Raw genomic sequence first — 24,846 nt, 5'->3', positions numbered from 1 at the left:
ATTTCTAGATTGTGAAGTACTCTGTATGCACGTGATCTGAATCGAGTAGTATGAAAAGGTTGTAAAACCAAGTTCAGAATTTTAGACTTCTTAAACAAAATTCACCACAACCTTTTTTCATTTTGCCCAACTGCCGAAATATAAAAATAAGGAGATCTACTGCATCATTTGTCGTTCATTTCATTATTTTACTAACAATACATGTATGGGGCTACCTCAATCAGAGTTCTGAAACAAAATAAACTATAATTTAATTTCATTTTGCCCAACTGCCCAAATCTAAAATTAAAAGACTACTGCACACTTTGACACTCAGTCCATTATTATGCCTACAGAAAGTTGATCAGCGCAATTAAACCGAATATTTTATCAATACAATAAAAGAAATACACGACAAATAATTGGTCAAGTATGTAATTAAAGATTTAAATTTAATTATTAATTTAAATCTATTGCTGAAAAAAGAGGCGTCCGGAGTTTGACGTCAAGCTCCAGGTCGTGCAATATAAAAACGCTCCATCAAAAGATTACAAGGGTTTGCAGGAAACAAAGACTGGATCTATTACTTATCAAGTAGCAAAAATCTAAAAGCACAAATGTAACAAGAGAAAGGATTAAAGGTGCATTCCCAGAGATTTAGATCGATCCAGATATTTAGATTTACATCAACCTAACTCCCTGGGGGTTCACGCTAAATTGCAGTCAGACGAGCGCGCACCATAGTTAATTACCCCCTTACAGTTTTTAGTAGGCGGGACAGACGCTTAAGCCGGCTAAGCTCACAGTAATCTAGTGAGACTCCCCACGGGGATAGATCGATCTAAAATCTATGGGAATGGGGTCTTAAGGCTTATTCCCAATGAAAGTACTGTTCTACGTAGATCAATCCAACTCCACGGGGACTCTCGCTGAATGCAGTCAGCTGCAGATTAACAGTTGGCGTTGAGTAAAATACAGAAAAGCTACGTTTATACTAGTATATTGGAAAGAAGAGGATGCGTGTTAAACTGCATATCTCATTGTCTCAGAGTCCCCGCTAAGTTGGATCGACCCACGTACTGTAGAACAATTAGTAGGCTTGTTAAGAGGTCAAACGCTGCATTTTATAGTACAAATGTCTAACTTGGCATAAATGTACCTTGGGCCAAAAGAAAATTTTTTATCCAAAGAGACGCCCTCTATCGATACATTAATTAGCATAAATTATGCAAATTATGTGCCAAAATATATAATATTTCATATTTCCATTAATTTTTGGCCTAGAAACATGTGTAGATTATCAAACCTGACTAAATAAGGGACAAGGAACCCATTTTTGATCATTTGGAAGCAATTGGTGGCCATTTTGTGCCTCAAATCCAAGATGGCCGCCACCCACCATTTTGAAAATGGACATAATTTTGCTATTTTATGTTGAATTTTGAAGCGTTTGGTCTAACTATACTTGATATATATATCAATTCCTACTATTTTGGGGGTGCAAAAGTCATTTTTGATATTGTTATGGTGATAGTAGGTGATTTGAAGAAACAAAGAGGGTGATTTAAGTGCCTACCAAGATATGTGTGAAGACTGCAAAACCATGGATATTGATAACCCGTATTCAAATATATCTCAATGCAATTTTTTGTTATATACTATCCATAATGGACTAAATTATGAGCAAAAAACTCATTTTTACCATTATGGAGGCCATTGTGGCCATTTTGTCCCTCAAATCCAAGATGGCCGCCAAAAACCATTTTGAAATTGGGCATAATTCGCTATTTTGAAACTATATGTATTACATCTTTGTAAATGAGTAATACGTCGTTTTATATTATTTTCTGGTGCAGAATACATTATTTGTTTCATCAAGTTTGTGCCTCAAATCCAAGATGACCCTCATACGCCATTTTCAAATTGAGCATTATTCACCATTTTGAAACTATCACACCTTCATAAGCGTGCCATACGTCATTTTTGATTATTTCCTGGTGCAGAATGCATTTTCAGTTTCATAAAATGTAAATAGAAACTTTTATAAGCCTCCAAATAAATATAGGATTCAGTCGCCACATGGGCCTGCAGTTTATATGTACAATTAGTAATCCAATTAGTGCAAAACTGCTTTTGCCCGATCTATAAAACAAGTGTCAGCAAACAAAATGGCTGCATTAAAGCAAAATAATACATCTTTGACCGCATGAGGATAATTGTTAGCCATAATTTTGATCAAAACCAAGTGTTGGTTGCATGCCGCTATTTTAATAATTTGGTGTAATATATAACCTTTGAACTGTGGGCTTGTATTAGGTAAAATGGTACTATTCTGGGGGCTCAAAAGTAATTTTCCGGTGCTAATTTGGCGACAGAAGATAATAAAAAGGTACCGTAATATAAGGTTGTAAAATGAATTCCAAGATGAGTTTTGTTGAGTCTGTAACAAAAATGAGGAACCCGAACCACATGCTCCAATATATCATCTAGATTTATCTTAAGTGACCATCCACTAAAAGATACTGAATAATTTAAAGGTAAGCAATAAATATATATACATAGTGGTATTATATTATTAATCTTTTACTGGTCAATGTGAACCAAAAAGCCACATGTACATTTATGTCCCAGTCACTGGGGCTTGCATTTGCATGTTAAATATAGTCCAGAAAATTTGAAGGGTGAAATATGTGTCGTCTTATAATACTATGGAACTTGGTTAGTTGTATCGATGCGAAAATGCCCGTTAAAGACAAGCAAATGGACTTTGCTTTGAAATAGCTCCAGATCTTGTCTGCAAAATCATCCAGCAGCACAAAAAAAAAAAAAAAAAAAAAAAAAAAAAAAAAAAAAAAAAAAAAAAAACATGCATGATCAGCTCTGGTAGGCCAATAAGACAACAGCCAGTAAGAATTGAGGTTTTGTCAGTGTCCTATGAGAAACAGCCAAACAATATATTAAAATCCAGTTTCCAGAGAAACAAATCAATGCATGAGAACATGTCGAATCAGAGGAAAGTTGGTATCTTTACACAAAAGAAGGAATCTGCAAAACCAACTAGAAAGCAGCAGCTGCGCAGGTAGGCAAGAGGGATAAAGCAAAAAAGTCGAGGAAGCAACCTCTTTTCCTAGTTGACAGTGCCAGTGATCATTCCTAGCATGATTTGGCCAGACAAGTCATCTCACTACCAATAGAAATCCATAAGGCAACTACATAGTTCTCATTGTTTCCAATGGACGAACAAGCGCAAAACATCTACAGTATATGACAACTACAGGAAAATTCATCTTGGAATCATCTTAAAATACCTTATGCCTTTGTTATTATCCTCTGTCACCAGAATAACACCGGAAATTAATTACGTCCTTCCAAAATAGTATCAATTGATGTATTACGATCATATATGAAAGTCCAACAGCTCAAAAAGGTAAATTATGCCATCATTTTAAAATAGTGACAGGCTCTTGGATATGAACAACAGAATAGCTAACAGCAGTCACCATAAAGTCGAATCAGCCATGCTGGTCTCTTGCACTTAATCTATGTCTGGCAAAACCATTTTATAATTGTTATATAACATATTTTTGCACAAATTTGACTTCAAGACGTATACAAGCGAAGGTGCAGACGTAAGCCTGTATTGGTGTTGGAGCCTTGTAATATTTTCTTTTTGTATAATATCTCAGAAGAGATAAGACTTGACTTCTACAACACAAATGATAAGAAACGATGTATAACATGCTAGTGTAAGAGCAATAGCTTCAAATTGATGAGTTATGCCTTACCCGTATTTCAAAATTGTGACTGGCGGCCATCTTGGATTTAAGGATCAAAATGACTACCAATTGTCTCCAAAGCACCAAGTATGTGTTCTTTACCTTTTTTGCCATTTTGGTCTTTGACGCTTGTTTCAAGCTCTTTGGGATTTAATAAAACATTTTGTACTAATTAGACTACATGGCACATGTAAATCTATTTGACAACTTAAGCCTACATGCATATTGATTTTGGAGGCTAAAATAGTTTGTACTCACATTTCATGAAACAGATAATGTATTCTGCAACAGAAAATAATATAAAACGACGTATTACTCATTTACAAAGATGTAATACATATAGTTTTAAAATAGCGAATTATGCCCAATTTCAAAATGGTTTTTGGCGGCCATCTTGGATTTGAGGGATAAAACGGCCACCAATGGCCTCCATAATGGTAAAAATGTGTTTTTTTGCTCATAATATAGTCCAATAGAGATGGTATATAACAAAAAATTGCATTAAGATATATTTGAATACGGGTTATTAATATCCATGGTTTTGCAGCGTTCACACATATCTTGGTAGGCACTTAAAACACCCTCTTTGTTCCTTCAAATCATCTACTATCACCATAACAATATCAAAAATGACTTTTTCACCCCCAAAATAGTAAGAATCGATATATATATCAAGTATAGTTAGACCAAACGCTTCAAAATTCAACATAAAATAGCAAAATTATGTCCACTTTCAAAATGGCTGGTGGCGGCCATCTTGGATTTGAGGCACAAAATGGCCACCAATTGCTTCCAAATGATCAAAAATGGGTTCCTTGTCCCTTCTTTAGTCAGGTTTGATAATCTATACATGTTTCTAGGCCAAAAATTAATGGAAATATGAAATATTATATATTTTGGCACATAATTTGCATAATTTATGCTAATTAATGTATCGATAGAGGGCGTCTCTTTGGATAAAAAATTTTCTTTTGGCCCAAGGAACATTTATGCCAAGTTAGACATTTGTACTACAAAATGCAGCGTTTGGCCATTTTTTGGTCCTTAACAAGCCTACTAAATACATAGTTTCATTTAGAGTGAGCCGTAAGTCAATTGTTGATGACGTCACAGTCATGTATCCCCTTGTTGATAATACTAGTGAAGCCCCGGGCACGCGCCCTGTATGGATGTTCACCGGTGTTAACTCTCCCATATTTCACCATTGACGACGACTAGATTTAGTCTTAATTGCGTATAAAACGTTTCTTAAGTTCAGTCTCACGGAAATGAGGAGCGAAGCCTATATTTAAATATATATGCGTCAGAATGGTAATTGTGGGGTCATTACGATGCTATTTATGCATATATAGAGGTAAGAAAAGATAAACGGGCAAAGCCGTGTCAGCAGCCGATGGGTGAAGCGAAAAATTGATGAGAACTGGTAAGTTTTTTAAATAGCTTTTTTAAAAATGTCAAAACGTATTCTTTATCCACAGATGAGCATTTAGATGCAAATTAGGAAATGGCTAATGTAATACTTAAAATCTCAATAGATTAATACACGTGTGACAGGTCCACGTGAACGCCCTCTGTCCAGTATTCCCGTCATTTAAGCCGGACAGGTGGACATGAAAGATTTAAAATGGCATACCAGTATGAAGGTTGCTGGCACTTACATGCTGGTATAATAATATTCAATATTTCATGAATAAACACTTCTCATACCGATTACAAGAAAGCAATGGATGAAATGTAATAAAATGAGCTGTCTACTTTTTTTTATAGAATTTATAAAACATAAGGTAAATATAAAAAGGAGAATTTTGAGCACACCTATTATTATTGTTATTATTATCATTATTATTATGATGCTTTTTTCTTTGTGAATGGACAATATTTATTGGCCGGATCATCTCAGTGTGTACTACATGTATTACTGCGGGCCTAGTGATACCACGTAAAGATACGTGATAGTTCACAGGATGTATATTGACTCGTGGGTCCTGGCCATCTTATCTCCCAACCATGTAGATAAAATCATAAAATCTACGATCATTTGCTCTTTTTCCATTGAGTATATATATATATAAAATTTGCAATGTTCTGGCAATGACGGGAAAAAAGACAAAATGAAAAAGGCAGTGGGCCTACAGAACAGTGAGACAAAACCAGACGATTCTCACAGCTGCGTCCTACTAAATTCATTTAACGATTTTAATAGTTTAAAAACTTTGGAACTCGCGTACCGTTTTTTTTTTTTTTTTTTTTTTTTCTTTTTTTTTTTTTTTTTTTTTTGCTTAATTATATGCTCCTTGAAGCAAAATCCTTTTATCACTGGTGCCTGCCAATACAGGTAACGTACAGGTAAGCCGAGAACAGACAGTCGTACCAACCGGTGCAAAGTACTTACGTAGATGCACGACAAATATTATAATATGTAACATGGTATTACGACGGTATGCATGGCAGGTGTAACAGTGGGGGAAGTTATCTTAAATTCTATCATGGAGACACAGGCGGGGATGCGGGGAGAGATTGCCATTAATGAAGTAATTAAAAACAGCGATGTTATCAACAAATTAGGTAACATCAACGGTCGCCACATCGGTTCATTCAAACTGATGGTACTGGTACTACTGGTGTATGATGCAGGGAAACCGCTAGCAGCGACAGTAGCTGACATTTTATGGGGAGTTGAGTTTTATCACTATCGGTATAGTCCTTTTTTTCTCATTATTATTTCTTGGAAGTAATTATTCATTTTCTCCATAATATCATAGGGGTATCCTTTATATAGGGGAGTAGCGTGCTTGCTCTGCCTTACTATAGTACACAGCTGTGACGGAAGATCATTGATTATTCTCACCCACATTGAATTCGAATATCAGTAAAGCAACATATAAATTACTGGCCACAATTTTTATTCACTATTTTCTTTCATCGCAGTGACACCGGAGAAGACCATGGACAGATATTTTCTTGCAACTTTGATCTTGACTATGTGTGCTGTCATCTCCCCGGCATATTCACAAGGTAGGTGTCAGTGGGCTGATTACTGGAACCTGATCACTGGATATACTGGAAACGGGGCCAAGAATGCAACCAAATCCTTCAACAGTAGCACTGAATTTGAATATCACTGAAGAAGAGGGCAGATATCTTACAGATATCTACTGAGTTAACTAAATGGGATAAAGTCTAATTAGTACACCTCTGATTACATTTTGATATAATCAATGATTTGCTGGCAAACGTTAAAGTCGTAACTCCGGAGCTGAAATAATATAGAAAATGCATAATGCATTACTCTAGCACAGCTAAATGTGCCAATAAGTAGAGTAGATAGACTGTACATATGTGTGTGGTTGATCTAGGTGAGGGGGTGTCAGCCGCTTAGTCTGGGGCACGACAGCCTTCTTTATTTACAAGAATTTTATATATGTGTAGAAATCTGCATCAGTCAGGCTGATAAACTATACGTAGATGAATAATAGAGATAAAATTCGTACGGCACCCCGCTGTCCTTTTTATTTAAGAGGTTACGCGAATAATATTTGGAGCTACATGTATTTAGAAAGATAACATTCAAGTACTATCTGCTACTATTTCAAAACTGGTGCCCAATTTTCACGGGTGTAGTAGGCCTATTTTACATGAGCATTACAACCCTCCTGTCGTCCATTCGTATGCAGGTTTCATTTTCGTAATCATCCAAGGCGATTGTATTTCATTTTCGTAATCATCCAAAGCAAGTGTACTTACCTTCATTCTCCTCCGTATTTCAGTGCAATGTTACACTGGTCCCCAGTGTCCGGCAGGTCGGGAGGTCAATCACACGATGACCGGTGTCCAAGGAAGGACGGAGAGCGTGGCCGAGTGCTGCCAAGTTAGAAGAGGGGGCAGTCTGCGCTTACTGGAGGACCCCGGGGGTCCATGTAGAGAATGCAGTAAGGGTATGTGTATGTCTATTTATACAATTTTCCGGCATGTTTTTTTGTTTGCATGAACTTTCTGAATCTTTGTCTCCGTTTTTTTATTCTTTTTATTTTGAATTGTTTGGTTTTATTCCAAAAGGGGGGGGGGGGGAACTTTGGTCGTTAGGATATGGTCATCGTGTCCTGTACACCTTTAAGAAAATTTGTAAAAATCCACCTTCAGATGCATTGTTACTTTTTAAATACAGCGGGTTAAACGTGCATTGTCAAACTATTCAAACTTATTCAAATTGGGCATAAATGAATTTTTACTAAGGTCTAATTTAAATTTATTTCATACCCTAGATGTTTGCACTTGGTGCAACATTGCCCCGACTTTGACCTTTGTCCGAAGAGGATCCGATGCAGATTTAAATTTACGTTGTCAAGGGCAACTCCCAGATGTCCCGGATGTTGTCTCAAATGGAATCTGCGCAGACGTAACGCTCAAAATTGAAGAAGCGCCAAATCCTCTGCCGACAACCGCAGCATGCAACGCGACGATAACCCGTACGTATACAGCAAAGGATGCGTGTGAAAATATGGTGCATGTGGTGCAGATGATAACTATCAGGGAGATGGGTCTCCCTGTTTTTACTTTTGTGCCCCCGAACATCACAGTGGAATGTGGCACATATATAAAGAACCCGGATCTTACAGGCGGGTGGGCAATCGCCCGCTCTGCGTGCGGAGATCCGGTCGGTGTTAATTTCACGGACAGAATAATCAGCGACAACCTGTGTAATGAGAGCATCGCACGGACCTGGACAGCCGTTGATGACTGTGGAAATCAAATCTCTGTCCGGCAGATCATCTATCTCCAAATTACCATTCCACCCACCATATTGCTACCCGAGGTTGAGGACATTTTCACCTGTGATGAAAACCTGGGCCCCTACCTGGCAGTGGACAGGTCGGCCACGCTGGACAGAGATAATTCGTGTGCTTACGTCTCCTACCCACGCCTCACCCATTCCGATACCTTGACCAATGGGACTGCTAATGGAGGCTCTCGGACAGTTACTCGCACGTGGACAGTGACCGACATCTGCGGTAACAGCGCCTCCCGTACGCAGCTCATAACCGTCCACCACAAGACGGGCCTGGATTTCGGATTTCCTGTGGGATTTCCCACTGATCTGTTTATCACCCTTAACGACACATGCGCAAACATTCCCCAGCCGCCCAACATCACCTCAATTGATGTCGATTTTGAGGAGGAGATGAGTTCTTCATTCTGCCCTAACATTTACAACATCACCCGCACGTGGACAGGCCAGGATGAATGTGGGAATTTCGTCACAAGAACTCAAGGAATATTCGTTGACTACGACACTCCGCCCTTTATGTCTGGCGTACCAGAAACCCTGACGGCTTCTTGTAACAGCGTCCCTAGCTTCGACGAGGCACCGACGGCAGCAGGCCACTGCGGTCTTGCCGTGGATGTAGAGCTTTACAGCGTGGTTAGAGTGAATGGGTCCTGCCCCTATGACTACACTGAGATAAGAACATGGAGGGCAACGGACGAGTGCGGTAAGCAGTCCGTATTCGTACAAAACGTGACGGTTGTGCCAGCAGGTGCGCCAAACTTCACCTTTGTCCCGCCCACTATCACGGTGTCATGTGACACAGACTGGACAGACCCAGAGAGCACAGGGGGACCGGCACTGGCTACCTCTCTGTGCGGTCACCAAGTCACAATCCAAACGGCCGATGAAATTTTGAACGACAACGATTGTACTCTTAGGGTAAGACGGACGTGGACGGCAGTTGACGTTTGTGGACAGACCGCCACCGCCGACCAGTTGATTATTGTCCGTTCGGAACCACCGGCTTTCAATTTCGTACCAGCACCGATTTCAGTACCTTGTGGGACAGATTGGAACGACTTTGACAACACCGGTGGAGACGCCGAGTCCATCTCTCCATGCGGGCTCGATGTAACAGTCGAGAGCGCAGATCGTGCGACAAATGACGATTTGTGTGACACAAAAATCCGACGATCCTGGACCGTTATTGATAGCTGTGGCCATGTTGCCAGAGCTGAGCAAATCATCAGCATTGTCGTAAACCAACAACTCATTCTACGTCCATTTGAGAACCATACGGCAGAGGTCTGCCCACAGTATGATGGAGATTTGGGACCCAGCAAGTTCGACGACAAAGCAGTCGTTGAGAATTTATCGTCGTGTCTTTTGGACGCCCATCTCACTATTAACTCGACAGATTTGATAGTGGCATCAAACTCTAGCTTCGGTACAAGACTAATTCGTCGATCTTGGTCAGTGAAAGACATCTGCGGCAATGGAGGGTTTACCGACCAGTACATATTCGTCAAAGACATCGAGCGACCGGAGTTGGTACTGGAACCTAACACAACTGAAGTCCGGTGTTCGAATACCAGTGAATTGCTGCTCCTGCCTGACCCTGTGTTAAGACCCCTGTACCCTTCCCCTCGCACCTGGTATTTAGTCAACAGGATGTCGCTACGGGACGTGACACAGGATCACTTGTATCACCACACCTGTAATGGACAGACTGTCGTGCGGACGTACCAAGCGTACGAACTGACATGTGACATGAATATAACGCTACGTCAATATGTGAAAGGTCAGTGATAATGTACGCAAAAACATCTCCCTCTCTTTCTTTCTTTCTCTCTCTCTCTCTTTCTCTCTCGCACAGATACTCACACGCGCACTTAGTACCCTCTTTCAGTGCTATCGATCCCTATGCTATTCTTTTCCGTATGACATCATCATGTACCAGTATATTTTGATTGTTTTATTAAATATAACTGAAACTGATAACAGAATGTTTCTTAATTCACTTCCGTCCTTGTGTAAAAGTTAAGCATTCTTTCAAAAAAGGGTAATATTATCTTTAATGTCCGTGATATAAGCACTTAGTTTACACATTTCACACCGTATTGCTCTTGAATTCAAAATTCAATACCAAATTGAAGTATTTTCGTTTCCAATTCCAGTTATCAGTGCGGCTACCACAACAACATCTACTTCAACCACCACAACCAGCACGACCACGGAGGCCTCTACAACCAGTTCAACCACAACGGCATCCACGACCTCAGCAACCCCAACCACCTCCCCCACCACATCCACGGGGACTGATGGAAATGCTTTCACTCTGGCGACGCTGGGAGCTGTCGCTGCAGAGGATTCCATCGACAGTGAAGCAACAGAGGTGCCTGAATGTGCAGATTGTGACGTGAGTATTCGGTTATGTCGACTTTACGTGACGTGTAAAGGTACATATAACGAAATAGTGCCCTTTGTACCAAGAAGAAACACTTAATATACCTCATTTCCTTGAATTGTGATCACTTGAATATTATTAGACCCCATCTGATTTTCATCTACTCAAAGTCAATTTTTTTCCAAAAATGATGTTTCATTGCTTTTCATAATTTCAGTCAAACGTTCCCGCGTCCCCTCTAACTCCTGTCATGAACCTAGCAGATTTCCTGGCAGCACTTGGACTAGACCAGTCAACGGCATACGACGAGGGAAACAATATGGCGCCCACGATCGCCCCACCAGCTGGTTACCCTGGACAACGGAACCCAGATAATACTCTAAGAAGAGGGGGTCTTAGTCATTTCTTCAATTCACATTCAAGACTGGGTAATTTTAAATACGACCCAGCGCCGGCGTCGCCAGGACATGGCAAAGCTCCTGGACATGGCAACAGTCCTGGGCTAATTTTTGTACCCGAGCCCATAGTTGTGAACAATCCCGTGGAACACACCAACGAAGCCGAAGCTACTGGCCATACTGCAAACTCAAGCCCGGGTGCCTTCAGTTCTTCTTATCCAATGGCAAGACCGTTGAATGTCATCGGTTTAATGCCCCCGAAACCAGAGCAGCACGAGAACGTAAAACCAAACAAGCAACCGTCCCGCCCACACATGCCTTTCTTCGGGTTCAGTTCTCGGCTGCGTTCCACTGGGCACAGTGATGATGAATTCCGGAACCCAAAGACCCCTGCCTCATAACACAGTGAGACACAATCCCAGAATTAAATCAGATCTTTAGAACTTCCAATAGTCAAGTACAACTGCCAGTGGGCAACACACCTGGTAACGCCATTTTGTCCGGGGTCTTGTCCCAACCACTTCTGGTGAACAAACAGTCACCAGAACACAAGAACATTAGGAGTATACAATATAAGAACTATTTATTGAAGCCAAGATGATAAAAACTGTAAAAAGGATCGGTTCCAAAATGAGTGGCACCATGATTATGACTATCATAAGGAGATAGGAATGGTAATATGTACCAACGTTTAGCTGCACAAAACAGTGGAACCAAACAGTTGCCAACGATAATGTTTACTTACAGTAAAAAAATTCTTTCAGAAAAAAATCTCATGCTGGTTAATCGATATTGTAAAAGTATAAAAAGGTAGTAGTCATTCTGTTGATTATCGTGGATATTTGCTTATGAATAATAAAAAGCTATTATTATATTAAATTCTCACCTAACACATTTTGTATGTGAATGGTCAAGTATCATCGTGTTGCACTGCTCTTTGGCCCAGTCACAACTATCACAATCGAGCGTTCATATCTTCGCAATTGTGCTGATGTTTATTTTCAGTGACGGGTTTAGTCAACCCTGTCCTCTCCCCTGCTTAATCAAACTCAACTATACAAACCTTTATTCTCCTTAAAAGATAAAAAAAGGCATCCTGAAACATATTAATAAACATGAATAATTACTAAAACAGTCTTAATGTACTTTAATAGACAACAGATTACACTAAATACTACATTACTACATGAGGAGCACTACCTTCTCAGCTGTGAGCCCCCCCCCCCCCCCCCCCCCCCCCCCCAAATCAACTTATTAACTTCCTGGATCTGTTTTTGATTGAACATTGGTGCCTTCGTGTGTGTGTGTGTTTTCTATATAAACAGAACATGCACGTTATACATTGTTCGTTCTAGTCATAAAGAACGACTGCAATCATTTTAAATAAAAGCTGGTTGGGTTGTAAGACTTTTTTAGGATTAGTAGAAGTCGTGTTGCCTTGCATGCGATGATATTTTAGTCGAGGGAATCAGAAATATAAGCACCGTTTACATCAATATTTCTCAGAATAAATTAAATAGGCCTAGCTTGCTAGATAGAAAGGTGTTATATAAATTTTGTACGCAGGACGTTATTCCTCAACTTTTCAAATAGGCCTACGTGTATAATCTTTTCAAATGTATTACTTTCCTTTGTAAATTCACGAAACTTCTGCAAGTCATTATGACTACATTTTCTGTCAACAAGACATACGTTAAAGATCATTATCTGACTGAATCAGACTACCGGCCATACCAATGCCACTCTATATCAGATCTTACATATGTCAGCCCTCACCGCGCATGACGCTCCCGGCACGAGGCGTTACATCACCGGGTTGTCAGCGCATGCGCACATCCGCAATCACCTCGCTCAGCAGCTATTTTTGACTTATTACAAAGCAGAGATCACTGATATCCAAAACCAAATACATTTTGTCTTGTGAAGGTCATTCTTTTCAAAAACCTGATAAACTTGTTCGTTTTTAAAATGTTCGCCCCTACACCAAAGAATTATCATTATATTATATTACCAAAGAATTATCATTATATTATATTATATTATATTATATTATATTATATTATATTATATTATATTATATTATATTTCAATTGGAAATACTAACATTAGTTCTACTTTATTGCAAACTGATTGATTGAAAAACCCCTTTTACTTGCTTTCACGTGTAAGGCCTCAAAACGTAGCAACAAATACATGTATGTCAACCATAAATATGTATACATTTGAATTAATGAAAACAATTTGAATCCTGCTTATATTAATCAGAAGCTTAAGGAGCATTTGTGTTCTTTAGTCGCGTATGTTTGACTGACATCTTATGAAATATATTACACAATATAACAATATGTATTACATATTACACAATATAACAATATGTATTATATATTACACAATTTAACAATATGTATTATATATTACACAATTTAACAATATGGAATCAGTATACAGGTGTAATGGTTGTAAATGTATCAGATGTATATAATTTGAAATTAGATTACAGAAATATTTAACCATAGCACCTCAAAGCAAATTACCCGTCCCAATATTGTGGTCTTTTCTTGAGATGGACTGGTTTAAATTGGGCTTACTCACTTTAATGACTTGAATCGAAACATCAGGTATTGGGACCAATTCATATAGCACATAATTTCTAGTATGGTAAATAAACTTTGTTCAAAATACACTTTTGTATGCTCCTGTTTACTTTGCCACATTGTGACGTTCATTTCTGCTCTTTAACATAAAATATGTTAATTTTTTTAATGGGAGGAACAAAACAACAGATAACTATATTGTACTTGCCATGGTGCAATTTTCTACCAAAATATACACACATATATCTGTTAAGATACGTTACATATGCACGCCTGACATTTAGTGTATCTGTCCATCGGTCATCGCACTCATTCGGGCTTGGGATAAATTTGTTATTGCAATTATTGAAGATTTATATAAGACAGATAATTAAACAATGATAGATATTAAAACATGTACATGTACAGTGCAGTTACTTTTAAAGTATCTTGTGTAGCCCCCCTTCCCCCCCCCCCCCCCCCCCCCGGCGTCTCTATACTAAATGACATTTTAATGGCACTATGTACATTATCTAATACGTTTTAAGCAGTAGAAAGTTTAACTGCAAAATAACAAACTTCTCTAAAATCCCTGTGACAGGGGAAATAGTCCTGTATGAATTGGATACGACATATTAAAAAAATAACGGAAATCATTTTTCAAGAAAGTGGACACACTAGTACAAATAGCAGAAGTGAATTACGATGTGGTCAGTCAAGGTTGAAAATTAATTATTAAAAAGTTGTCAGTGTAAAGTGTCAAAGGGGTCGGACCAGGATGACCATAGTGCAACTTTGTGGTCAAAGCCTGTCATCTCAAGGCAAGGACTGGTCATAATCAAAAGATGTCCCACTGACCGGATATGTGGCCATCTTATCTTGGCAACAATCTATCCTCCACCTAGAGGGAGCAGACGACATCAAGATGTTTCCGCCGCGTGGTGATTTGTCAAATTTTAATGACCACCTGGCTAATGTGAAGGTGGACGGGGCACTTGACGGTCATCTCTGGTCGGAAATATGCAACGGATGATGTCGAAACTCCGCCCCTGCTCATTGTAACCAATCGTTGAGCTAAAAAGTATTTTTAATCTTTTACAAGGATGAGTGGCCTATCCACTAAAGGTAACGTAAAGGTATCCTATCTATGATTTTCGCCAAATGGATTTTTTTTAGAAAAATACCAATGTCGCATACTCACGAATCATTGCTTGAACCGTTGCTGCAGTTGTATTCTATGTTTTCTAAGATTTCTAATTATATAATGTGGATATCATGAGATTCAGTGCAGGTGGTCTAATGTTTCTAAGGTATAAAATTGGGAATCATAAATTTTTGTGGAATATAAATACAAAAGAAAATTTTTCACACTTCACATTTACATATCTGTTTATTGCCCAGCACCACTTGTACTCGTAGCGTGGCGTGGTTTTCCTCAGTGGACCCTGGCCTAGGCGGGAGTGGTTCCTGAGGGACGATAATCCGTGTCCGCTGTTTGTGCAGAGTTTTTTTTCCGGTTTTTTTTTCCATGTTGGTCTTAATTTGTTCAATGTAATAACTAATGATAAATAATCATGAAATCCGAAAAACGAGGACCTAAGATAATGAAAGCAAAATCAAATGTCTTCTCTCGATTATTATTGTTATTATTCTTGTTATTGGAAGGAGAGGAGCGAAATAAACGCCATTTGTAAGAAATTGTCCGGGCTTTAACTTTTCACCCCTTTTATCACCTTATTTACCCGCACACGCGTGTCGTGTTAAACACATGTGTAACGCCACCAAACCGCACAAAATTCCAAGCAACTATTACACCTTAGTCACGGTTTTGTAACTCAACACTGGCCGAACAGGCATACTAGGGGGAAATGACCCCAACATTTTGTCCAGTGTGGTTAATGGGGATTACCGAATTTTGAGTGGAAGGAGTTTGTATTTCTCTCATTTGTCCGGTTATCCTATATACATGTAGATATAGATGAAGGTATGCATATTTGTTCCTTTCACTGTTTCCCCACGGCGAATTTTCAAAAGAAGAAGAAGACATGATAATATTTGGTGTGCGAGGGGACTTGACAGAATACTGACAACGTACCATCCCCCATCTCCATCTCCCAGCCTCCCCCCCTTCCCCCCCTCCCCCCCCCCCCCCCCCCCCCCCCCCCCCCCCCCCCCGCCCCGACACCCGTAGATACACCAAGTTGATATACTGGTTGACGTTCAGGTTGAAATGTATTATTAACAGTATGTTTAATTTACATCAACACACAATATTAATAATGAAAATGGTGATATTATTGTATACAAAACTTAAAATTAAACATATTTTGTCATTGTGGAGATTCCCACATTTTAAATCGCATTTTAAATCAAACAAACACCCCAAATAATTCAAAACACTGCACTCAAACACCCAGGCTAGATTAAGTTCTTGATATTTAAGAAAACCCACCAGTAAAATATTTTGATAGTCTTTTGAGGAATTTAGATTTAAACCAGTCTGGGCTGACTGTTTCTGTACGTGCCGTCATCAGGACCGTGTCCGTCGTTAGTATACGCGCGTCACAATCGCCTCTGGTGTCAAGATTTATGTAACCGTCATGCTACTCCACCGTTACTTGACCGCTATATCTGTCATTAAATTTACATATCACCAAAATCGACAAAATCTGGCTTTCCGATCTCAAAAGAACGTACCAAGGAGCGTTTCGCTTCGACCACAAACAAAATATTTCAATTACAGCTGCGATTTATTTTGCCTCGCGCATTTACCGTTACAAATCATACTGCTGGAAGTGTCCTCCGAGAGCGCTTGAAATAAAACATTTCGAGGACTGTTGGATTAAGGACAACTGTTCGGGTTTTAAACATTTGTAAAACGAGAAAACAAGGTAAGAGACACGGAGCATTTTTTTTTAAATTTATTTTTAACAGTGAATATCTTTTTAAATCTGAGGCGTTTTAATTCATTATTCCGGAAGTATGACATGAAAAAAGCCAAAATATCTTGCCCTTTTTTAATCCCCTTGTATTTTTTCCATTCTTTTGGATGACAGTTATTAGAAACTATTTTTTGTTTTCACCTCTGGAACTTTGAATACGTTTTTAATTTTTGCGAACTTATTGAAAAATGTAAATAAGATGTATTTGTAATAAGAACGATGTGTCTTTGTATGTAATATTTGTTTTTCTATTTTGTTATTAAACTTGATAAACATATATGATTTACTCGTAAATGTACACTGAGACTCATTCTTAAGCTAATAACCTTTGGATACACCAATCTCAAACGTTAGTTACTGTGATTGAAAGTCAAGTTGGTTTTTGGCCTATTTTGTCCATTCTAGACGCCTCTTTTCGCTAAGATAAAGATTAGTTTAGAATATACACATACTGCTTTTCATACCTCGAGCAATCATTATATACACGCATTTTTAAATCATGTTAGGTAATGAGCGTTTGTGATTCATAAGATTATAGAGCTGTTTGAGTTTTTTAAGTATTTCTTGATCTCAGAACAGGTGGGATAAATTTGCGCACCGGACAAAAAACATTAAAAAACTTTATTACATTTTCATACGGAATATGTGAATCTGATTATAAAGGCAATAAATTGAACATTTTAATTTCTGCTTCATAAATATCATTTTCAAATATGTCTCATATACATATTGTTTTATATTAGAAGCGGAGAAAAGTCGTGGACACGGCTGCTTAGGCAATTGTTACTTGTAGATATTTATCAGCACTATTGTTGAATACCAACTCTACAATAAGATCATTAAATCTGTGGATACATATTTTTACAATAAATTTTATTGACATTTACATGGTGGCCACACTATCAACTGAGATTACTGTTGCTCGTTACCAACACGATGCACGATGTAGCACTTAATATATCGGGCTTTTTAGATGCCAAATTTTCCAAATGCCTCGATGTGTCGGCTGCAATCCCATCCAAATGTTTTGACAATTGTGCGTCTTGCATCCTGACAAAATGTATGTTGCGAAGATCTAAATAGTATTTATTTGTATTTTAGCCAATCCAACAGTCATGAGGTACAGAAAGGCGGCCATTTTGTCGCTTCTGGTTGTCCTGTGTCTCGTTTCCTCAGTAACAGGACAAGGTAAGTGCTGACCATAGAACACCGGGCAAAGGTGGCCATATGTTCTATTCGATTATCTGACCACTGATTGACCAGATGTAAGGTTTTAGCTGTCTTTCGATCAACAGAAGTCATCACAGTTGACGGAAAACTATGAAGAAGGTCGTCACTAAGCTCTGAGCAAAGCAACAAACAAGCCCTTGCCGGTGACGTCAAATACGCAGATAATAACTATAAACTTGCATGACCAGACCCGCTTATACCAACGTGTGAACCAAATTCACAGCGCTGAAAACTGATATCAACAAAATGGGAGTGCGTGGAAATGAAAATCACCGAATTGTCCCTCATGACAAACGAAAATATTTCCACACAAATTGATGTTTAGTTAGTCCCATATTATTAGTATCTGAACACTGATATTTTACCTCAGCCGATTTTAAATAACAGTAGCTTTCCTTGGTAATTGTTGTCCTTTTACCCCTCCTTAATTTGCTCAATCTGTTGCAAGTTACTGTTGGGTCTAGTAAAACTCTTGGGACTCAGTAAACAGTTTATTGGATACGGAGTCCGAGGGTTTGTTTCACTGAAAGGTTGGTCTACATAACCAAATTATAAATCAGTATTTTAAGGCCTATTTTCAGCCGAAAGTGTATCTACGTAATTTTGAGATGCCTGCACTCTTAAATTAGTTTTGACTTTAATTATAAAACAGCCTGAATGTTATTAGATCCTCTCAGATGCTCAGCTGCTTATATTATGCTTTTAATCTTTAAAAAAAAACGCTCATTAAAGCTTTGCTATTAACATGTATCCTAGAAGAATAATCACCTGCTTATTCTACATATCAAATGCTTTTAAGAATTGCTTGTAAGAATGCTTTTAGAGAATGCGTAAAATGCTTTTAAAATGCTATCATGCTTATATTTAACTGCTTATTAATGCTTTTAATCTTCAAAAGAAAATACTTTAACGCTTACAAATGCTTACATGCTGATAGAATGCTTAACTGCTTATAATTGCTAAAAAAACTTAAACATAAGCTTAAATGTTGATGAACACCTTACCGTTTTTATTCTATAGTCCTGTGTTTTACGGATACAACGTGTACTCTTGGCAATTACGTCAGCACCAACAGTTCTTTCCCCGGGTACACATCCACGGTCTCTGAGTGCTGTGACCAGTATGGAGGGACAGCACTCAAGTTATTGACACAGTTAACTTCAGACCATTGTCATCTGTGTACAACTGGTGAGTATGCCCACGATTATGAATTTATCTTTCAGTTACATGTGCAATGACAGTTCCTTTAATCAACAGCAATATGCATGTATATAACGCAAATATTCTTCATTTAATAGAATTGACTTTTACTAAAATGCAGAAAGATTCTATAGCCTATTATAAAAGTATCTACCGAAATTCATGTCATGAGGAAGCAATATATATACGTAGGATATGTAGGGCAGTGTTGATTTTCAATAGTACACCTTATTGTATCTTTAATACACTGTAATTATGGGGCAAATTTCAAAACCGGCGCGCTCCTGAAAATCAGAGGCATTGTGAAAATATTTGGATTTACATGTACATGTATTAAATATATCAAGTAGTGTTACTGGTGCATTAATTTTTAATCTGGTTTCTTTCAGATATTTGTACGTATTGTCAGAACGCTCCGGTGGTAACAGCTGACGGCATGGCCCTGGCTGACCCCAGTCCCTTCAGCTGTGACCAGCCGACGCCCGCGTGGCCTGCCGTCACAACCATCGACGTATGTGGACCACTGACCAATTTCACACAGACCACAATTCCCGCAGTCCTTCCTTCCGGTCCGTATTGTGACTTCACGTACCAGAGAGTGTACACGACCTACGACACGTGCGAGAACAGCGCACAGACCGTCCAGACGATCAGGGTCAAGGCCACGGAGGGTCCGACATTCAGCAATCTCCCAGCTGACACCACGTTGTCCTGTGGAGATGATATCACACTGACCAACCCCACTGCGCAGGGACAGTGTACAACGGCTACAGTTGTCCTAAACTCCCTTGTGAACACCACAGATGCTTCCTGCGTCAACAATTTCGCGATCACCCGGACGTGGACGGCAACGGACGGATGTGGTCTGCAAACGACCGCCTCGTCCACCGTGTCCGTCCGCCACACCACTCCGCCCACAATGTCCGGCATGACCGCATCTGACCGCACCATCATCCTTAACCAAGCGTGCAACAACATCCCAAATCCCGATACCCTTACGGTGACCGGATATTGTGGCAAAACCCTACCGTACAGCAGTAGTGACGTCATCACCAATCAGCAGTGTCAGAATCGTTATACCATCGTTCGAACATATACAGCCACCGACGAGTGCGGCTTGTCGACATCCAACACTCAGAATATACAAGTGAGGTCGGTGACATCCCCGACCTTGACCGTTCAAAGTGACGTCACAGTCACGTGTGACGCTGTTCCCACTGCTGTCTCCGCCAGCGCGTCCGGACACTGTGGAGTCGGCACAACTGTTACTTTAGCTTCCTCTACAAGGACCGACGGCACCTGTCCTCAGCGCTACTCTCTCCGCAGAACATGGGGGGCGACAGACGCTTGTGGTCTCAGCACCGAAACATCCCAAAATGTCGTCGTGACACCGAAAGGACCGCCAACTTTTACCTTTATCCCTGCGTCCGTTACCGTGAACTGCGACACTGATATCGCCAACACGGCTAACACTGGCGGTAAAGCGATAGCCCAATCTCCGTGTGACCCTGACGTCACTGTGACGTACACAGACACCAATGTTGGGAAGGCCGGGTGCAGCTTGACTGTGGTGAGGCGTTGGGTGGCCACAGACAACTGCGGGGCGCAGGCCACGGCAGAGCAGAACATCACCGTAGGAGCAGCCTCTGGAACTGTCAAAATAACCGCGCCAGACGACACCAACGTGGCTGTTTGCCCCGGAGCTTCTGTCAGCGGAGAGTTCACGGGGGAAATCAATGTAAACTCGCTCTGCCTTCAAGTTTCTGACGTCAGTGTGACGCATTCCGATACCGTGGTTTTCAGCGGAGATGGAACTCGTACGCTGCTGAGGAAGTGGACGGCACGTGACATCTGCGGCAACGAGGACACGGACACGCAATACCTGTTTGTTGTTGAATCCAGGTCAGTTTCTATGTCCAGCGTGGCCGAGGAGACCGTGAAGGTGACCTTGGCCGGTGACTGTGGAACCCTGCCAGCGCCCCCTACCGTAACTGCAGCAAAACAAGATGGTACCTCCTTACAGGTCACATATACGGAGACCAAAACCCCTGGCAGCTGCGCCTATATCTACAACCTCACTCGCGTCTGGACGGCCTCAGACGAGTGCGGCAATACCGCCACCAAAACCCAAACACTAGAAGTTGATTACGCTCAGCTCCCTGTGCTGTCAACCACCCCATCAGACATCACGGTGATTTGTGATTCCATCCCTAGCGTTCCAGTCGTGACGGCTTCCGGAGCGTGTGGAATGACTCCTACTGTTAAGCTTGTGGAGGAAGGCGGTAAGACGTGTCCACTGCCGTCTTCTCTGACCAGGAGGTGGACTGCCACTGACCAGTGCGGGAAGTCCACGACGCACGCGCAGACCATCCAGATCACCAGCGCCGGACCTCCCACGTTCACGTACGTCCCAGCCAACGTCCAGACCGAATGTTCGTCTGCCGCTGACGTCATCAGCGTCGGTAAGACGGGTGGAATTGCCACAGCCACTTCCAGATGCGACCCCGCCGTCCAAGTGACTTATGCAGACACCGTTATGAGTGACGACCGCTGCAAGAAAACTATTCGCAGAACATGGACCGCCACGGACGACTGCCAGACGACGACTACAGCATCCCAGACGATAGATGTCACCATCAGCTCCGGTCTCTCGCTAACACTGCCCCAGAACACGAACCTCGTCGTCTGCCAAGGTGATTCCATAGCTGCAGCCGAAGTGGGAAGCACGGCAAAGGTGGAAAGTATCTCCCCTTGCTTGGAGGCCAGTGAATACGACTTAACATACGACGACACGATGCTAAGTGAAGACGCTGTCACCGGCATGAAGAGAATTCAACGCACGTGGGTCGCTACGGACGTGTGTGGAAACAAGGCAACTGGGTCCCAACTTCTGACAGTTTCAACGGTCGCCCAGCCCTCTCTGGCACTGGAGCCAGCGTCTCTGGCCATCAGCTGCTCTAGCCTGGCAGAGGTCAGGAATCTCCCCATGCCCCAGCTGAGGGTTTCCGGTAGCGGTGCGCAGGTGCAGAAGGTAGAGGAAACGACAAACGTCCAGGGCGCATGCGCCGGACAGATCATCAACAGAACCTTCAAAGTGACCATGGATTGTGGATATGTCACAACGCTCACGCAATCGGTCATAGGTAATAATTCCACTTTCGTTTCAGATAGGTTTATCACTTTCAAAAGTCCTCTCGGGGATTCAGGAAGTTGTGAAGGTTTTTTTTTTCAGCTGAAACGGTCTATTCTTTCTTTGCATATTGTATACATGTATTATTGTATATAATTATTTAACAAGTATAGTACTGTTATTAGGTGCAGTCTCAGGACAAACCATAAGCAATTCGGTGGTATAGGTTTCGATTTCATTTTGACTTTTACTGAATGCGTATACAGTAAAGTTGACTATCCATTTTCCTAACAATATATTAATTAACTTTTTAAATGTTTAATTTTGTTTCTCTTATCCATCCCTTTAGAAAATTACGGAAAAGTAGCTGTTTCTACATCCCTTCTACTTAACAGATCTTATAGCTACATGTACCCTTATTTCACTAGATCACTGCTGTAATTATTATTATACATTAACTCCACTCTACCCTGACGTTAGCGAATGAAGTCATGAAATCCCCGTCTCCTATTTCTCAGACCATTTTATGAACAGTTGAAATAAATTTACAATGTTGTTAACACTGTCAATATCATATATCGATATTTCAGTTGGACGGTTTTGATACTTATGAAACACGTTTTCTCTTTAAATATGTCAATTATTGTGTCGATTCGATTTCAGCTAGCGTGAGAACGGCTTCCGTGGTCACTCAGCCAGTGTATCTGGATGCGCAGTTTCGAACTCCGTATCTGCCGAATAATCAACCTGTGAGTGTCTTTTATTAAACATGTAATTTAGTTTTTCAGGGATTGAAATCGTTAATTTAAATTTCAAAAAAAGTATTCTTGTCGTCGTTCATGTTATAAAAAGGGTGAGTTATGAGGAATCCAAAATGAAGAATGATCTTGTTCTGTTTTCGGTCATGTTGGCTTTAGTACATGTAATATTAATGAAGATTTCTGACCAAATCAAGATAAAGATTCATTTTGTTCTGTTTCTAGTCTGGCAACCCCACATGGCCCGGGACTAACATCATATGGAACCCCGATCAGTACAGTCCGTACAGATTTTGGAACTACCAGACCTATGGGGCCGCAAACACCCCTAACTGGGCCTACCAACACTCTAACATGGGGACCTTCATGCGGCCAGGAGGGCAACGATCTCGCTTGGGGGCGAACTCCTGGAACGTCATGGCGGCCGGAACCAGAAATCAGGCCGTCTTGGCTGATGGGGACAGCCCAGCGTTCTGGAACTACCCCGGCACCAACGCTGGATCGCAGGGAGCTTCGGGCGTTATGCCGGGAACTTCTGGAGTCATGCAGGTATCTTCGAGCGTGGGACAAGCTTCTGTTGGGACCCAAGGAAAGGGGAATTTAAGTGGAAAAGGCCTGACTGCACTCCAGCAAATTTTTGGACCAATGTCTAAGAAGGAAAGCACCGGTTCTGGTCCATCAGCCTCAGGTCCTTCGTCAACCGGGCCCTTTTAGACATTTAACCCGCCTTTTATACACCTTCATGACATGTCAATTTCCATCTTTTATTTCCTTTGAAGTATCGTTACTGTTTAAAGAGGTAGCAATTTATTATTATATCCGGTACTTTTCATATGCGATTTAAATTATCATTTAACTATCATGTAGTATTCTGTACTTCTTTATATACATGTATTGGATTACTACAGAGGCAGTGGAACTTTAACTAGCTTAGAAGAAACTATCTTTTTGAATTTTGACCTTATATGAACTTTCTACAAGCAGCGTGAACTTTTCTCCGGTAGCGAATGTGGTCGTAAACAAGATGATTCTCAGTAAGAAAATGGGCTGTGTTAACCTGGTGGAAAAGGAATTTTTTGTCAAATTTACGAAAGCATTGTCACCTTTATTGCTACTTTAATCTAAGAGAAATATCTGAATTAATAACAATATGAAATTTATTTGTATGTGTGTCAATATAAATTTATATGGGTGTAGTTGCAGTTTTGTAGCAATACTTTTACGTCATCCATAAATATTTAGTGTCATATACAGAAATCCATTTTCGCCTGTATCACGCATTCACCAACTAGATCAAATAACTAGGTGTAAACACAATATGTGTAATTTTTTGGGACAAATAACGACACGTGTTTGATTCAGAAATGTCAATAAAGGGCATCTTATCCCTAATGGCAGCGTTCGACTCTTGCTTTCAAAGGAGACGTAAGAGAAACCCCTCCTAGACCCATTCAACATACATGTAACGAAGCATGATTGTAAAGACCTATGCTATTTCCTGTTGTCATTTCTTTGACTCGAGAGGTACATGTATATTCCATGCATTTATAACACTAGCACACATAGTGGCAGATTTAGAGGGGGGGTCCTGACCCCCCTTCGGTTTCTGAAAAATATAACACACCAATATTCCCCACTTGAAATTGGAATTTTTGTTGTCTAATTCATAGATCTAAGCCGTACCAAAG

The 24,846-nt window shown here is 40.4% G+C and overlaps 2 protein-coding genes across 4 annotated transcripts; both read left to right on the top strand.

The window, feature by feature from the left end:
• The first annotated feature begins 4,988 nt into the window (after nucleotides 1–4,988).
• On the top strand, nucleotides 4,989–12,210 carry LOC106169070 (uncharacterized). 2 transcript variants are annotated; one of them, XM_013548374.3, is made up of 7 exons: nucleotides 4,998–5,178; nucleotides 6,321–6,450; nucleotides 6,684–6,770; nucleotides 7,523–7,690; nucleotides 8,018–10,321; nucleotides 10,698–10,939; nucleotides 11,145–12,210. In XM_013548374.3, exons 3-7 carry the CDS (start codon nucleotides 6,701–6,703, stop codon nucleotides 11,724–11,726), a joined length of 3,366 nt encoding a protein of 1,121 aa, XP_013403828.2. In that variant the 5' UTR covers nucleotides 4,998–5,178; nucleotides 6,321–6,450; nucleotides 6,684–6,700; the 3' UTR covers nucleotides 11,727–12,210. The 2 variants fall into 2 exon arrangements, with proteins under 2 accessions (XP_013403827.2, XP_013403828.2); XM_013548373.3 differs by lacking the exon at nucleotides 6,321–6,450 and having other exon boundaries at nucleotides 4,989–5,178.
• A 2,660-nt stretch (nucleotides 12,211–14,870) lies between these two features.
• On the top strand, nucleotides 14,871–24,550 carry LOC106169062 (uncharacterized). Of its 2 annotated transcripts, none has more exons than XM_087010977.1 (6): nucleotides 14,871–15,023; nucleotides 17,942–18,028; nucleotides 19,091–19,258; nucleotides 19,660–22,413; nucleotides 23,064–23,149; nucleotides 23,384–24,550. In XM_087010977.1, the coding sequence occupies exons 1-6, from the start codon at nucleotides 15,002–15,004 to the stop codon at nucleotides 23,870–23,872; spliced, it is 3,606 nt and encodes a 1,201-aa protein (XP_086867103.1). In that variant the 5' UTR covers nucleotides 14,871–15,001; the 3' UTR covers nucleotides 23,873–24,550. The 2 variants fall into 2 exon arrangements, with proteins under 2 accessions (XP_086867103.1, XP_013403809.2); XM_013548355.2 differs by lacking the exon at nucleotides 14,871–15,023 and adding an exon at nucleotides 16,614–16,789.
• The last annotated feature ends 296 nt before the right edge of the window (nucleotides 24,551–24,846 follow it).

Source organism: Lingula anatina, chromosome 4 (assembly GCF_051362555.1).
Source record: "Lingula anatina isolate TDL-2025a chromosome 4, LinAna3.0, whole genome shotgun sequence".
In the NCBI taxonomy this organism is placed as follows: Eukaryota; Metazoa; Brachiopoda; class Lingulata; order Lingulida; family Lingulidae; genus Lingula; species Lingula anatina.
Note: the sequence above shows the minus strand (reverse complement) of the source record. Positions and strands in the feature narration are given on the sequence as shown.

Coding starts and splice junctions, on each gene's coding strand:
- LOC106169062 (XM_087010977.1), top strand. CDS start 15,002: ATGAGTGGCCTATCCACTAAAG. Junction 15,024..17,941: donor GAGTGGCCTATCCACTAAAG/GTAACGTAAAGG, acceptor TTTGTATTTTAG/CCAATCCAACAGTCATGAGG. Junction 18,029..19,090: donor TTCCTCAGTAACAGGACAAG/GTAAGTGCTGAC, acceptor TTTATTCTATAG/TCCTGTGTTTTACGGATACA.
- LOC106169070 (XM_013548373.3), top strand. Junction 6,771..7,522: donor CTCCCCGGCATATTCACAAG/GTAGGTGTCAGT, acceptor TCCGTATTTCAG/TGCAATGTTACACTGGTCCC. Junction 10,940..11,144: donor CTGAATGTGCAGATTGTGAC/GTGAGTATTCGG, acceptor TCATAATTTCAG/TCAAACGTTCCCGCGTCCCC.